Source organism: Emys orbicularis, chromosome 7 (genome assembly GCF_028017835.1).
Source record: "Emys orbicularis isolate rEmyOrb1 chromosome 7, rEmyOrb1.hap1, whole genome shotgun sequence".
Lineage (NCBI taxonomy): Eukaryota > Metazoa > Chordata > Testudines > Emydidae > Emys > Emys orbicularis.
In genome coordinates, this window is record NC_088689.1 from 36,110,244 (window position 1) to 36,128,193 (window position 17,950).

At 39.6% G+C, this 17,950-nt stretch overlaps 1 protein-coding gene across 3 annotated transcripts in view; it reads right to left on the reverse strand.

Annotated features, from left to right (window-relative positions):
• Positions 1 to 17,950, reverse strand: part of MINPP1 (multiple inositol-polyphosphate phosphatase 1) — a 36,574-nt gene that overhangs the window by 7,267 nt on the left and 11,357 nt on the right. For all 3 annotated transcript variants that reach the window (XM_065408083.1, XM_065408082.1, XM_065408081.1), the window contains one exon: positions 17,033 to 17,166. In XM_065408083.1, the coding sequence (XP_065264155.1) occupies positions 17,033 to 17,166 (134 nt within the window). The remainder of the gene's footprint in view (positions 1 to 17,032; positions 17,167 to 17,950) is intronic.

Here is a 17,950-nt window from a genome sequence, read left to right on the forward strand (position 1 = left end):
ATTCTTCTCTGATATAAAAATCGCAAGCAAAATTTCAGGTATACCAGTATATTTTTGGCAAAGTTGTATGGGTGACATAGGGAAGGAAACAAATGCGACTTATCTCCACTTCAACTAGCATTTCTCCCTAATTGCATATGAAACCTCCAAATGACATTTTAGAAAGCAGAATGCATAAGAGGCCTATAGTGTCGGCCACAGTACACCAATTGTTCATAGCAGAGCGCTTAGATTTTAAATCTTAAAATCCTTCGTTATTTTCTATATAAACAAACTATTGTTCTCTTACAGGACCTGGAGTCACACTGTCACGAGGCTCCCTGAACAGTGACTTTCACTTGATAAACTGCCATTGAGAAATACGTTTCTTTAGAATTGCAAGTTAACACAAAAGTGTGAGCAATCAGAATTAAAAACTACTCAGCACAGAACTAACCCAACACCTGCTCATTGTCTTCTCTTACTAAAGCTGATATTTTATGCTCTGTGAATGTTTAAACATCATCTTACTGGACAGATCAATTTACCTTTGAGACACCTGTAGCTGTTTTCTTCCCTGAAAACATCAATAACTTAACTCAAAAATAGATCTTTCCTTATAAACCATATATTCATTGTTTATATATAATGGATCAAATGAAAATCCTATATTTATGAAAACATAAGCCTTTGTATGAGAATGATCATGTGACCATTTCCTTAAATAAAGCTCTTAATGTTATATAACACACTGATCAGTTGTCCCCTAATTTTTGCAAGCTTGTTAAATCCAATTATCAACTGCTTCCGTGACAAAGAAATAGTGCCTTTTCTTTAAAGTGTACTGGCAACCAATAAAAGAGTTACAGACGCTCCCCGGGTTACGCAAACCCGACTTATGCAAACCCACACTTACGGAAAAAGTTCCGTAACTTTTTTTTGCGCGTAATTGTCGGGTATACGTCCCCAACTTACGCATAATTTGACTTACGCAAGGCATCTGTATCTCCATAATTCCTAAGGAAATAGGTGACATGGGATAGAAGCCGCAGATCAATTGAAGCGGTAACATATTGCACATCTAATTATATTCAATCTTGGCCCTGCTCACAAAACAGAGTACCAGACTGCTACCTCTTGTGTTCATTTATCATGGCATCCAAAAGATGCATGCCATTTAACATTAATACAGAAAGAAAAAAGAAAAAAAGCAAACAACAGCTGAACATTATGGCCATTTCTGCAAAGCACAGAAGCACACGAAAATTATGTATCTTGCTCTTAGAGTAAGTTTTAAACTCAGCCAAGCTATCTTACAATTAATGCATAAAATCTGCAGGGTTTTACTGTCTAAATACAGTGATGCAAAGAAGTATTTCAACTTAGTTATGAATCCATATTTAATTACTGGCACACAAAAGTTTAGTCAAAAATATTGAAGCAATTAAGAGATTACTGTGCAAAGGAGATTGCTCATTTTTGATAGTCAACCCTCTAACTATTCACTTGTACAACAGGGTAGGGGTCTAAACATCGTTGTATGTTTCCTCTGAAGAACCAACATAACGTTAAATCTAGATATTCTACGCTTGCATCTTCAGTTATCCTCACTTCATAACAGATGGAAAAATAACCCTATTAATTGAAAACATACTCCAACCAGTTCTCAAAACCAGTCTTTGGTATCTACGTCTGTAGAATATTATGGGAGGGCTAATTTTAAAAGGTGATAGAATGGCCTTATGGTAACTACCAAAGTACAGTAGCTGCATGTCAAGAAGTGCGATGTTACAGTCAGTTCCTGAAGACTCAAAAGTAGACCAAGACAATAAATTCTGGAGCGTCACACCTAAAGGAAAAATTCTGCAGTTCCAAGTTAAATACGACTTACCGCTCAAGACTAAGTTGTCTCGAGCCCATGGGAATCATAACACAGATTAAGGAGAGACTGAAATAATTACTGTCCTTGAATTAAACAGTAGACATAAGGTGAAGGAAAATTACAAAACAATTTTATTCCTAAATGTAACCCACTTTAAAACATACTTAGGCCAGAAAATGAATGATAGAAAAAGAGTTAATTCATACATATTTCAAGTAAAGGAAATGTGTGTCGTATGCAGAAAAAAAATACTATTTCAAAGCTAACTTATTTACCAAATATAAATCATTAGTTTTTATCTAAACATGCCTAGAATTTTAACCAGCAGCTTCTCAGAGACCTGGATACATGTCTTTTTTTTTCAGTATCAGAGGGGTAGCCGTGTTTGTTACTTTTTACAGATCCAGACTAAGAGTCTATAAGGTGCCACAGGACTAACAGATGTATTGGAGCATAAGCTTTCGTGGGTCTGACGAAGTGGGTATTCATCCACGAAAGCTTACGCTCCAATACATCTGTTAGTCTATAAGGTGCCACAGGACTCTTTGTTGCCGTTTTCCCCCCAGTGTTTCTGAGGATTTTCCAATACTACATTTTTAATCTTTTATGTAGTACTAAAAGGCTTTCTGAGACAAGACTTCAACCTATTTTGTGTTAGGTAAGTTATCCCAACCTTTCGCTACTCACTCTCATCACTCATTAAGTTAAATCAAACATTCTCTAGGGTGCCTTAAAGCTCCCAAGAGAAATGGGAGCAGCTAGCTTTTTCAATAAAAAGGCCTTGTAAAGTGGTGTACTCGCCACCTATATCACCCCCGTGTGTCAAGGTGTGATACTGTAAGAGGTCCACATCTCCGGTGCCTCCTTTTAGCTGTCTGCTTCTCACGAGGTCTTCCAGGGCTCAGCTCCCTGGCAAAGTCACAAAATCCAACCCCCATTCTGGGGGAACAAAAAGGTTCAAACGAAAGCCCTAACAAATCCAAAGTAATAATTCTTCTTTAGTCCCTTTCAAGCCAAACTAGTTACTACTTCTCCAGCAGGATTCCCTACACTTCCTGCCTCACTCAGTGACTCTGGCAGTTAGCTGTGGAGATCTCCTTCTTCCCAGTTAAAAGTCCTATCCCAGGACTTCTCCCATGGGAGTGTAACCTGTTGCTTGTGAGTTTCTACTATCCACTGTTGGCTTTAACTCAGGGCTTCCCATACAGGAGTCTACTCTGCTCTCTGTGGGTTTCTTCTACCAGATCTCTCTCTTTCTTACCCCCATCCCAGGAGCCAGAGTCCACCTATAGGACTCTGGCCTGGAGGCGTACACCAGCTTTCTTCTCAGAGCCTCATGAGAGGAACTCTGTCAATGTCTCCCTTGCCAAGGGACCTTGACCATTCTCTTGGGTTTCTCATTCACCCTGACAGAAGCCTACTCTACCTCCTGTGGCCTCCTTCCAACATGTTGCAGAGCTTCTCTGGGGAGCTCCCTTTTCCCCTCCCCCTTCCTTTTAAGCATCTTTTCCTTTATAGTGTTCTAGCAGCCTCTTTCTAGCTCAGCTGCTCCATAAGCTGAAGGGGCACAACCTAGAGCACCTGATTAATCCCAAGTGTAGCCCACAGAGTCATCATGGGCTAGTTAGCCCCAATGCTCCTGACGTGCCATTCGCCCCATGACAGTCTTCCTGATTTACTTTCACAGAATTGTCCTATTGATTCAACTTTGGCACAATGGATATGGGAGTTACACAAGCGAAGAGATTTGAAACTGGTGTATCTCTGAGCAGAGGTTAATTGTGTACAGTGGCCCAGGACCAAATACCAATAAACTACTGAAGAAGAGAACACTTCAGACATTTAGTCTCACAATATTTTATCAAATCTAGACCTGACATGTGGAGGAACATCTGAAACCAGATTCCACCTCAGACTAAAATATGCAAGATCATTAAAAAGACTATAAGGCACATTTTTTCTAAAATGGACGGAAGAGGCTTCAGTCATTAAAGCAGTGGGATCCCACAAGCTATTTCAAATGCGGGTGAAATTTACATTTAACAAAGCAGGAGGACAAGTCATTTTCAACTGTATGGGTACCACAAAAAGCAAATGCAAAAGTAGAACAACAACGGAGGTTTGATTTTCTAAAATGATTAGTAAAGCAATGCAATAACCAGAACTGCCTGACAGCCTTGACAAAGTCTGAAAGCCTCTAACGAGCAGCAGCAGTCAGTCAGTCACTCACTAATGGAGGGCTGTGGCTCTAAACAGGGAACACCTGATACGGGATCGGTTTTAAAAATGCAATTTACCTAAGAAAAAGGGCCTCCTTCCTATTGACTTTAACAGGCTTTGTACCAGGCCATAAGTCTCCCCAGATCATTGGCCAAGGGAAAAAGCCACATTATCCCAACTAGCAAATGAGACAATCACAGGACTTTCAGACATACTATGAACCAGTTCATCAAGATTATTACAGCACTTGTGTCACCAAAACTAAATAGGAACGCTGACCTAGAAACACCCCTCCACCCCTTATTCTGATCTTTTCTGAACTCACGGAACAAAGTTTTCTGCAGCTTTTGGAACAGGAATACATGCTAACTTCTGTTCCTTCAGCTTGAGCAAATCTTTTGAAGCCACTAGATTAAAATCAAGCTGTTCAGAGAAAACTAAATATACTAACTGGAATTCTGATTTATGTACATAGCCGTTAAAAATACAGAAGCCCAACAACGAAAATTATGTAGAATTTTGATGCCATATTTAAAAATGTTATGTATGCATTGACTAGAGAACACAAGTTTTATCAGGAAGAATTTTCAAGGGATCTATTACATCTCATATTAAAAAGAAGCCCGTGAAAATACTTCACTTTTAAATTGTGCTGAGATTAAAGAAAGGGAAAGAATTTTTAAACTAGACTTTTTTGCTCACGCTATTTCAAAATGGGAACAGCAGCACCCATTATGGGTAAGGTTGCGTCCATTCTAATCCTATTTGGTCATTTACAGTTTAAGAAAACTGGTTCTACCATTTACTAAGTCAGCGTTTCTCAAAGTGTGGGGCGCGAACCCACTTTGATGGGGTCGTCAGGGCAGAAAGTCCCAGCCAGCAGCTCCGGGGGCGGTGGTGGATACGGTGGATTTCGTAGATATGATACTTCGGGGAGAATTCTGCGCCACTGCACATAATTCATGTCCCCTGTAGATTTCTTTGTTTCCCCGCAGAAAAATTACTTTGATAGGGAAACAAAGGGTAAACTGCAATAGAAGTCACACACAACTCCCTAGCTGTGCACGTACATTGTTTCAGGCACATGGAGCAGCCTGCGGAGAGGTAAATCACCAGCAGAGACACCCCAGCAGGTGGCTCCTAACCACCCCCAGAAACCTCCCCCCAGCTGCAGGAAGCTCAGCATCCCCCCTAGCTTCCTTCCCTCATCACTCCTGAGCTGTGAGGGGAGGGGTCACTGTATGGGGAGCTGCTCCCCCATCCGCTCAACCCCCGTGCATCTGGAACTCCCATACCCAGAAACCCCTGCCAAGCCTCACCCTCACCCAGAACCCCCTTAGCCCTCCATACCTGAACCCCACCCCATTGAACCTCAACCCCTGCATCTGTTAGTCCCCCATCCTAACAAAACAAATTTAGCTCTTTACTACCAAGTTCTTAAAGTGTGCAACCAAGAAAGGCTGGTATTACATGCCAAACTTAGCGAAGTACTGAAGAATTTAGTGAAGGTGTACAGGGAATGAGACAGCTTACCAAAAACACTTCTTTAGTAGTATACATTTTGTAATGTGAGCAAGGAATGAGGCAAGGCTCCTGTCGCATCTTGTGAGGTGAGAGTATTTAAGGCAGTTTTGTTAGTTTTTGTTTGAGATAGAGAGATTTAAAAAAAACCCATAAAACAGTCTTCATACTTAAAACCAATATCTGACAGATTGTAGATCCTAGGCCCTACCCAGGCTGGATGTCATGTCACCAGGAAAATGAGAGTTCAATACAGTGAAATCAGAAAGACCATTTGGTAAGTCTTGTGTTTTTTCAAAAGCATTGGGTTTTACCTGAGAAGGGTGGTTGCAATGGATGTGCAAGGTTTGGAGATAAGCCACTGTCTGTGTAAATGGAGCTTTACTTATCTACGCCTTTCCCCAGCTGAGTGCCTGGGACCTAGTAAGGCAGGAATCACTGCATGTTGTTTGCATCATCTGTTCTACTTTTTATACAGTACGGCAAGTGTGCTTTCAGTTTAAGAAGTCTGCCATGCAATAGGACAGTCTAATAGAAATACTCCTGAAGTGACTCTTGGGGAATACCATGTAGAAATATTGGGATATCCTCAGACTACTGAAGCCTAATTTTTTTGGCCAAAGTTCAGTATACTCATATTTGGTAAATCACGAACCTGAAATGAAGAATTCGTTTCTTTGTCTACAGTTTATAGAAGCCAGAACAGAAAGTCACTGCTGTCCTTCCAGTAACGAGGGGCAACTGCCACCATTAAATAGTAGTGTAAATACACGAAGGTCTTTTGGATTGACAGCACTTGAAATCACTCAACCCAGTGACCAATGGTGTCCACTCAGATGCAAAGACCCAGTCATTCATGGCTCATCCTACGTAAACCAAACAAAAAGAGCTGATTCTACTAAACTACACAGCATGGTGTTTTCAGCCCCAGTTTCAAATTTCACATTATTTCATGTTGCGCAAGTTATTTTTCTTTTATAATCCCAAAGATCAAACTGTGATGCAGCTAGCCTTTACAAACCTTCCAGATTTTTCCTCGTGTAATCACCCAGGGCAGCTCAGTACGACACCGAGGGGAATGTTCCTAGAACACAAATGCATATTCCAAAAATCCAATCCACTTAAAAAATCCACAGCTAATATATGCAGATACATCCTCAAATGCATCTGTTCCTGATAATGTAATATTCTGGTTAAAGTCAGAGTTTTCACCCTCTTCTTAACAAGGAATATGAGGACAGGATACAGTCCAAACTTGCTCCCTTTCCCATGCCATTACTTAAAACATTACACCCACACATTCAACTAAGGTTTCTCCTTAAGCTTCTCCAGGACCTCCTCTGTCCCATTCCCTAGTTTCTTTTGCCTTAATGGGACATTCCAACTTGTGATATTCTGGTTGGAACAAAAGATGCACCCAGGAAAAATTCTTCTGCATACATATGCAAGAGTCAGACCTAACGACTCAAGAGAAAAGAGCCCTGTATATCTGCATGATGCATCCTAGAATCTGCCACCTTATTACACATGGGTAGTAGTGCTCTAGTTAAAAGTATATGAAGTCTTGAGAGCAGAGCAAGTGTCATGTCTGAATTTATAATCAAAACATTACTAGTTGAGAGAGTGACAGTGTGTTACCCCATGCTGACTAAAAAAAGTAAAGTAAAAAATTATCTTGCATGAGATGCACATGCTGTCCTATGTCAATAAGAACCTTAAATAAAATGAGAAGGATGCGCTTAAGGGTCACATTTAACAGATATTTTAAAAATAAGCATTTTCTATTTAAAAGTTTCTGAATGAAGAGATGAGAAAGTATGACCAGATAGGGCTTCTTATAAAGCCAAGTTTTTTCTGCATATACACAAACTATTGCAGTGGTGTGACACCACTAAGTTTGAAACATCTAGTCTGCTTAAGTAATTATCTGGCTCCCATGACAGATTCAGATTCTGCAGAAATCATATTTTCATTAACAAATTGTAACTCTTATGATTGTGAAAAAACACTTCCAAAAGTGAACTGTATGTACTCTCAATTCTGCAAAAACAAAGCTTTTTTTTTTTGCTTTTTTACACTGTTAGAAAGCTATCTAAAAGTTTGTTAAGCTGTTACAGCCTACCAGAAGGCTTGCAGCAGATACATGTATCTTGTTTTGAGATAAGTAAATCATTTCCCAAATTACAAAAACTAGGTTTCCTTATACTTTACTGTAGAGTAAATTGTGGTTTTGAAGAATGACACTAGCTTAAAATAGAGACCCTATCATGACTTAGTGCTAGCAGATCCAAAAACTGTGTTTAAAACCTTTGACTGCATGATGAACGTGAGGAAGGCCAAGGGTCTTAACTTTCCAGTGAGATATTGTAGACTGTTGAAGTATTTTAGTCAAGTTTCTTTGAAAGGACAAAGTGCAAAAAATATTTCCTCAAGTCAAACATTATCAGAAAAGATAAGAACTAAACAGTCTTGATGAAGCAACTACATATTTTAGTCAAACATCTGAAAGTCAGTTATGCAACAATATTTGCAAACTCAATGAAAATGTAGTGGCACAAACCATTATTATGGTTACACAAAAGAAAAGGTTCTCCTCCCACATTCAGCTGTAACTGGTCCACAGAAAAAAGCAAAACTACAAAGTTTAAATGTAGCCTAAGACAATACAGGCAAATTCAATACAAGTGTAAAGCATTCTGTCAAATTAAATATAATTCAACAACAGATTTTCTTTATAGTTGGAGCACAAGTGTGCCCCTGCCAACCTTCTACTTTTGGACAGACCTATTTACCCACTCTCAAAATAAAGGAGCACTTAATGAAATAAAAGTTATTATGTTGCCTTACAAATGAGTTATTCATCCTCTGGTTTGAGAATTTTCAGAAATCAATTACAAGACAGCTTTCAATTTGGTGAAGTGAGGTATCATCCCACAAAAGGGTACTCTTTACAATTTGTTTATGAATGAATAACTATTGCCCAATATGAAAGATGCCATTTGCTCGCCGTTTTGAAGCTGCTCTACCAAGAGTAGAGAGCAATGAATGCGTATATAATAACAGTGTTTTACTAGAATTATAGTGGAAAATTAGTCTGGTGGTTACAATTCTGGACTGGGGTGCAGAAGATATGGTTCTAGCCTCAGCTTTACCCTCCGCTTCTTGTGGAACCTTGGGGAAGACACTTCTTTTACAGATGAAGAGCTGATGTACAAATGGGCATCATGAATACTTCCCTGACGCACAGGGGTGAGGATGATCAGTTAATATTGATGAAATGCTCAAATGCAATAGTGGTTGGAGATAGATATCTATGTACTTTTAAGCATTACTTAGTGAACAGATTAGCTAATTCACAGTATTATATTCAAATCTTCACTGTTTTAATTCTGCCATCTTCTGCTCTGTGATGGAACTACATGCGGTTTTTATTCAAAACTTAAAACCCATTGTAATGTTTTATAATTTCATTACCCAAACAGAAAATGTCCATGACTTGGGCATATGCATTCAGACCTATTTGCTGTACAGATGGCACACTGTTCATCTCGTATCTATAGACAAAAGTACAGTTAAAAACAGTGTCAAATAGTTCACAAAATTCTCAGTGTTTAAGAGTTCCCTCTGTGTCTGAAACCCAAATACAACTGTTTTTGCTAGTGCATGAGACCCAGAGTGAAACCAGAAAGTCTGTCCAAAGTGAGTAAAGTGTAAGAAGGATATAAATTAGATTAACATTATTCAAATTACAAACCTGAATAATCTAAAGTATATTAATAAGTGAAGAATTTTTGTAAATTTCAGAATGAATGAGCATGTTTTAGGCCATTTTTAAATACACTGCTTGACTATTTCTCACCTATTTTTCCTCCCTCTTCTGTCACCTCCATTTACCATTTTATTGTTTTCTCTGAATTCTTTTTATGGGACTAATAGTAAATACTTAGTGGGTACAGTCAGTGATAGCAATCTGGTCAAATAAAAACTAGATTAAAATCCCAATTTTTTCAGTACCTGCAAAGCTATTAAAAAAAAAAAAAAACAGAAGTCTTTACTAGCTAAAAAGCGGATTTTATTTAACCTTCCTAGAAGGAAAATGGACATAGTAAAAGGCATGTGATCTGAGGGTATTTAAAAGTCAAACCAGAATTCCATCAAAAATTTAAAGCTTTCACTCCACTTCTGTCAGAAGAAGGGGACTGGCAGGCTACAAGACAAAACCAAGTATGTAGTGTTTGGGAACTTATTTAACCTGACAAATAAAATGGCAAGAATGAAAGCACTTTCTGGTCAGAGCTTTTGCGAGAAATAAAAGGAAGTATAAAATGCATTACAAATCAATAAAAGTGGGTATAGTGGACTGCAAAAATCTTTCACGCATTAGGAAAATGGCTCCCCAACAAAAGCAAGGTGACTTTAATCTCACAAAAAAAAAGTATGCTTCCTTTAAACATGGCTTAGTGGTTTCAGCATGTCTAGTGCCAGCGATACCAGGTAAGAAGTATCCTGGCCTGTGTTCCCTCTAAGGTGTGCACCTGTGCGGCCACACATGAAGCCATCAAGGGCTATGCACCAGCCGCACTCACAGGTGAACGTGGAGAATGTGGAGGGTGGGGGCAGTGGGGTGAGGTGATGGAGGTTTGGGGGAGATTGGGGCGTGCAGGGCACCTCTCTCCCCCGTCCCAGCCCCGGCCAGGGTTGCAGTGGCGATGGTAGAGTAATTTCTCAAACACTCAACTCTTCATTTTCAATTATAAAGCTAAAACTCCACCTAAGAGCTCTGGTGACAAACAGACTGCAGCTCACATTGTTTGCGTAGCCACTGGGACCCAGAATCAAAAATACAACATTACTTCAGAGTCCACCCACCCCTTTATCTAATACATGGATTCATATGTTGTTGTGGCTTTTTTATTAATTATTATAAAAAACTTCACACCCACATCAACTCCTTCCCGAAACAAAGCTTCCCCTTGCAGCTGCTAGATTTTAACACATGCATGGTGGTAAGGGCATGAGAGTAAGTCAGCTCCTTAGCACAGGCTCATGTATGATACTGCAGCTAATTTGGTATATTAAATACACATACAAAATTAAACATGTAGATTATAGCGAAGCTTTGCTTCATGTTTCTCTTACCCAATGCATTTAACTAAATAATACTAATCTATATTAGAGTAGTAATACTAATCTATATTAGAGCTGACAAATCAATTCAGAATGCTTATCTGTTCCAAATTTTGTGTAAGAAGAGTAAATTACACAGCTTTTATTTTGAGAGGCAAACTTTTAATGTTAAGGGTATCTAACTTCTTGCTTACCAAATAGCTGACAACTAAGTCAGACTGACAGTTTCCTTTTAATTCTCTTTAGATGAATCCTAAAGGTCAGGAATTCAAAGATGATCTAGTATTCAACACAACGTGTTAGGGCTGGCACCTCAGCTATAGATTAAAAAGGAGACCACGTCATAGCTAGCACACTCAATGAAAACTCATCTCCTAATACTAGTTGTCAAGCAAAGGGCTTCAACAGTGATAAGCAGCAAGCATCCTTGCTTGCTTTCAAAAGCCAAATGGAAAGTGTTAAGTGATTTTGTTCAACTGAGTTGGCACACTGAAGCTGCAACTGCTCCTGCTAGTAAAGTTAAGAATGTACATATCTGCTTGCAAGATCAGGGTCTCAGAACCAAAATACTAAGGATTCTTAATATTTTGCTGTGGTGAATGGTTAACATACAAGTCCACGAGTATGTGCTACTCTGTTTGCTGGACATGAATGACAGGTAATGAATTCAGATGAAAGTTAAACTTAAATATTTACTTCCCACCTCATTGGACAAAGTGGAAGTGCATGAGAAGGCAGAGAAGTACATTTGAGTCTCAAATTTCAGTAAGTTATGCCCTTTTTGTCTACAAACTCAAGCAGTTTTAATGTCACCCACATGTATTAGATCTAAACTCCACTTTATTTTTAGTTTCTATAACACATGAAGCCCCAAAACTGTTAGGAATGAATGAATATCCATTTTGTTCAATTGCTGTGCAAGTCAAGCTAGTGGATTCAATTTTGAAGTCAGTAAGACAAACCTACATGAACATTTTGCTGATCTGGAATTAAAAGTCAGCGGGATCACTTTTAATTAAAAACATGCATTTGGTACTTTTTTAATATAGGTATTTTTCCACATCTCCTCAGATATGACTTGTAAGTTCACTTGATTGATTATTCATCTTTAGCCTAGTATTCCTCTGCTCATATAAGGGGAGATTTGTATAAGAATTGGACTATAGTCCATAACAATACACAGGATTTAGGTCTTAACAAAAAAAAAAAAAAAAAAAAAAAAAAAAAAAACAACAGAGCCAACAGACTAGATTATTGGCACACTACAGTGAAAGTGCAGCACCCTGGGGCCTCTTACAAAATATCTGTAAACACTCCCATTGGTTTTGTTATTTTTCTCATGCCTTTGTTGCTTCTGCTCCCTTCTCCTCTCCACTACTAGGGCCCTATGGAATCTGTTTTATTATTGTGACTTTTCAGATTTATTATTTTCAGATTTTGTTTTTTCCATTAACAAAAAAATTCCATCTTTATGGGTTTTTTTTTAATCAAAATGGTTTGATATGTTGACAATAAGTAGCCTTACCTTAAATGCATAAAAATAATCAGAATTGCATTGCAATGGGAAAAACTGATTTTACAAAAAAATCCAACAATTTAAACAAATCATTCTGCAGATATACAGTATACAGTAAAAAGAACAGGAGTACTTGTGGCACCTTAGAGACTAACAAATTTATTAGAGCATAAGCTTTCGTGGGCTACAGCCCACTTCTTCGGATGCATACAGTAAAAGTAACATATAGAAGTGTGTGTGTGTGTGTGTGTGTGTGTGTGTGTGTGTGTGTGAGAGAGAGAGAGAGAGACAGACAGTGTATTGAGGGGGAAAGAGAGAGTCTCTTTAAGCACAGATCTCACCAGCCTGAACACTTGTTCAGACAGCAGCTGGCAGCAACTGCTACTGAGGCAGAGGCTGCTGCACAGACAGGTGCCTCCCTACCCCCAACCCCTGCAATCCCAGCTCAGTGCAGACCAGGTACACAGGCGGGAGGAGGGGGACACTCCAACATCAGCCCCCAGCCCTCCTCCTCAGCGCTGCATAGCACAGCAGATCAGGAGGCTCTCAATATGGAGCAGCTTGACTCTAGCTCAGCTGTGCAGCCCGCCCTGCTTGACACTGCAGTCCTAGTGCCAGGGAGAGCAGGGTTCCACGTTAATGTTTTGATTCAATGATTCCGTCCAGGTTCTTGTTAACACAGATTTCACAGGGCCCTACACTACATACCATGGCAGATTTAGAAATTTCCTGCAATATCCTGGATAAGCCTCACTGAATTCAGTTATACCTTACTAAAGTTTAAGTATTTTAGAAGTTCACTGTACTAAAAATGGAAATGTTTATGTATTATTGTATGTATCATCTCTAGGGACAAGACCTGACTAATGTAAATCCAGAAAAGAGTTATGAGCTTCAAAGGACTATTTGAAACTATTTGAACTTTTAAAGTTAAGTGAGTTTCCCAGGAAATCTCTAGAGGGAGGTGTATGCAAAAATCCAGCCTTTTGAAGCTACGCCCTGAGGAGAAACCCATTGTCTATGAATTAAGTAATCCCAGATCAAAGGCTCAAACTGAATAGAAGAGTGACTCTCAGATTCATGCATGGGCTTCTTCTGAGCTAACAGCTGTTATGAACTTGTAATCACAGGAAAGCCCCTTCATGGGGTTTGAAGGACTGTTCACCTGTCAGAGACCTTTGTAGGGTTGGGATGATCTCTGGTAAGCTTATTAGCACGTGCATAGATTCTTTTATCGATTTTAATATGTTTTCACTGTAATGCTTTTACCTTAAGAATAAGAATAAACGTCTACGCTACCCACCGAATCGGCAGGTAGCAATTGATCTATCGGGGGTTGATTTATCGCGTGTAGTGTAGACGCGATAAATCGATCCCCGATCACTCTCCCGTTGACTGCTGAACTCCAGCTCGGCGAGAAGCGGAAGCAAAGTCGACAGAGGAGCAGCGGCCGTCATTCCCGCGCTGCGAAGATGCGAAGTAAGTGATTCTAAGTCGATCTAAGGTACGTCGACTTCAGCTACGCTATTCTCGTAGCTGAAGTTGTGTATCTTAGATCAACCCCCCCCCCAGTGTAGACCAGGCCTTAGAAAGAGCTGTGTGGTTACTTAACTGCTGGCAGTTATGCTGTTTATAGCCTCTAAGAGAAGCCAAGCAGGTCTGCTTAGGCAGCCTGATTGCTGGGAAATTCACAGTGTAGGCAGGGAACCACACAGCCTGTAAACACCCCATCAGGAGGGACAAATAGGGTCTCCACCCAAGAGAGGTGATGGCTGGGGAGCCAGAAGCCTGGTAAATTAGTAATCAGGTACAGTAGTTTAACAAACTTAAAATGTTGGCACTGAACAATTTTATAAGCCTTAATATTAGAGTTTTCATTACATTAAAAATGAAATCAACAGCAGTAGTTTGCATGTATACAGTTGGCATCTATTTATGTTCTCAGAGTTTTTGAATATAGGTCCAAATGTATGCAAACTTTCTCTCCTGTTAGCAGATGGAAACCAAGTATGTGAACTTTAAAGCAGTAAGTCTACTGTAGGGCAGCAAAGAAAAACTTGCAATCACCACTGGACAAGCCAGAGTGACCCAAGGGGGGTCCTGCATTAGGCAAAATTTGACAGAAGTGTATTTAGACTCATGAAAACTTTAAAAAACAAAAAAATCTTCTCTTCCCCTTATTATTGTATACTAGTCCAGACCTCCTCAATCCATTCTAATGTTTTAGGCTGGGTTTACCGCCTTACAGGCTCCTGAAGCAGCCTTCTGCTCAACTATAGCATCCCATCCACTGCATTCTGCAATAATGTGCATTCAACCCAAAGCAGCTGCCTTGCAGATCTTTAACAAGGATGCTCTCTAATTATGACAAAGCTAAGCACTGTCCTAACAGCCTTTGAAGGAATTTGAAATTTCTTTTTCCACCACTAAATAAAATAGTTATTCACAGAGGTCTATTCAGAAAGAGATAACCAGATGCACCGCGTACTTGGAGGCCGCCTTCCTCCCCATTGAGCAAGAGTGCTTTTTTGAATTTCTGATGCAACACGTTGCAGCTAGCCACTGAAATAGACATCTTAGTTCATAACCCCTGGCTGGAGACTGTATACAACTGTGGTCTTGTTCTACTGAAATACATGCTTCATTCTAAAACCTCAACTACAAGAGCTAACTCCCTCTTCCAGATGGTTGATGGACAACTTCCCCCATGAATGACCACTGCCTACAGCCTTTCCCACAAAAGCTCCCTACTTGTACAGGCTGACATCCATGATTACAGGCAGTCAAGGGGATGAAAGGACATCCCTTTGAGCAACTTTTGGGGATGAGCAACTTCTTAAGGAGATTCCAATTTGTGGTGATGTCCTTAGGAACTCAGTTCTTTGACTGCATTTTCCAATAGACAGGTGTTGAAGAGGCCCAATGTGACTAGGAAAATCAACATCCAGGCTTGTGACTGGAGACCCAAGTGTCTGCAGTAACACCACATGGGATCACAGAAGATGCACAAGCTGCAGAACCTGGTTCAGAGTGTGTACACAGTATGCTCACAGTAATATGTACCTGGCCAGTCAAGATAAGGCTAGAAAAGTTTATGAAACCGCCTTTCCTGAATATCATAACCTGAATAAAGGTTTGGGATTTGAGGGTAAACCAAATTGTAAGGCCTGGTATTAACATTTTTGTCCCAGGTTGGCGAAGCAATAGAAATAAGTGGTAGAAGAGTAAGGATCTGCAGATAGGCATCCTGAAGGTCCATAAGACAGAGACATTTTCCTATATTGCCATATGAACCACTGACTTGGGATTCATGCAAAAGTTTGGTGCTCAGAGAGCAATTTACACGTCAAATCCTGGATGAAAGCCAGCCTTTTGAATATGCTGAGTAAATGGCTTGCCCTCTCCAGATCCTGCGGGACTGGGATGATAGCTGTGGTTTGCAAGAGATGATTCAAAGCATCTAGTTGGCTTGGCTCTAAAATTGCTTCTGTAGACAGGTATCTTTGTCTGTATTCTAACTACTGGTGAGAAACCTAGAAGTCTAAGATGATACGCCCCTTATATAAAACAGCAAAATTAAATCTCAAAAGCTCCAATGCTCTTACTCCAAAGAGGGAGGAACTATAGTCAAGTATCTGAATTGGTCTAGAACAGTCGTTTTCAATCTTTTTTATTTGGCAATCCCTAAAATATTTCAAATAGAGGTGTGGACACGTTTGGAAATCTTAGACATACTCTGTGGATCCTCAGGGTCCGTGGACCACAGGTTGAAAACCACTGGTCTAGAATAATTAAAAAAAAAAAAAAAAAAAAAAAAAAGAGAGTCATCTCCCTCCAGTAGCAGGAGAATCAGAGTAAACACAACTAGGAAAATACACGCGTATCTGAACAAACCTACCTTTAGTATCCAATCTGATAGATTACTGGTAAGAAGTAAGTTAAATTCTACATTTTCAGTTTAACTTTTAAAAAAAACAAATGTCCTTGTTGTTAATGATTTTAACCTGACATCTCTTAAAATTATGCTGTTCTTAATGAGCTGGAACAGAACATCAACACTATCTAAATCAAAATGATTAATTTCTTTCAGAGTTGGCTACTGGCTCATCACTTAAGTCTTAAATGATTCAATAACATTTAAAAAAATAAAAAAATAGAACGCAGGCTTTTGTTAACCCAACAAACAGGGATCGTCTTTAGACTAAGCTCCTTGGGGCAAGAAGCATCTAGCAAAATGGGTCTTGGTCCATGATTAGGGCTCCTAGGGGTTACGGTAATAAAAAATAAAATAATGTGAAGAAGTACTTTTCTCCTTTTCAATGAAATTATTACAACACAAAAAATAGTGTGCTAAACACCATAACTTCTTCAAAAGTTTTCCCTGTGGGCCATAACTTGCAACGCTCTCTCTCAGATAAGAAAATAAATAATTTTAAAAGTTTGAGTTAAAGCCGTTGAGCTATGTGTGTGTAGGAGGAGAGAGCAGGTCATAAAACAAGGTGAAAAACTCCTCCATATCTTATGAATATTTTTGGATGAAACTCCATTCATAGATATTGATACGGCTAAACAGGATGCAGCATGATGAATCAATATTGCCTTATTACATATGAGAGAATCAGTCCCTTAAAGGATGCTAACCAAGCCCAAACATTATTTAATTCTTGAGCCATTATCCAAGTTCTTAGCATTAATCTCCTTCAGGTCTATCCCTTTAGGGCCGCGTACGAGTTATGACCAAAGTGCAGAAAGTTGAAAGTTTAAAAAATAAAAAAAAGCTTTTTTACCTTTTACTCTCTGCAATGGCTTTGTCCAAGTGTTTGAAGATATCTTGAAATAAAATACAGCTGGAACGACTGTTGATATCATACCCATATCCTCTCTTCCAGTACTGCTTTAGGTCATTCAGATATTCCAGTACCTAGAATAAGATTTTAAAATGTGTAACAAAAATGCAACGTTTATTTCATCTAGATGAAGACACTACTACAAATAGCATGGCACTGACAGCTTTCTTAGGAAAATGGGCAAGTTTGATCAGTCAGCTTTAAAAAATGTACATGCCTACTGTTGCGTCTTGAGTTAAAAACAACAAACAAAAATGGCCATTGATTTCTCATCTTCCAGCGTAAGTCTACAACTCCTCCTAATGTCTATTTGTATTACCTTTTTATTATGGGAAAGCTTCAAGCAGAAGAGCAATGCAATTTCCTGAACTTCTACGGCTGTCATCACATTGTTTTTATGTATAATGCATCATTAAATGATCAACTTAAAGAGCCTAGAGCCAAGACCTGTCTTGCTGAAGTGAACCCCATCAGACAACATGAGGAGTGCAGAGCCTGCCCAGCTTCCCCTGCTATGGGCAGCTGCACAGGACACCAAAAGCACCATCAAAAGACCCCCACTTGTCTCCCCCACACCAGCTTCCTGAGGCAGACTTCTGAAGACCCTAGCATTCCTCAAAGCCAGAGCAACATGTCGTTACAAATGAATACTTCAGCTCTTCTGAGGTAGAGACTGCAATACTCCACCAAACTGACTTGAACCACCAATAGATTTGATTACCATGTGGTTTACTGTACCTGCTCTCATGTTGCTAACCTGGCTGGCTGGCCGGCCTGCCCTACCCCATCATGCCTGGGTTCTTCCTCTGGCCCCCTTCCCCCTCCCCATTTACATGCCAGGTCCCACCATTCCTAGAT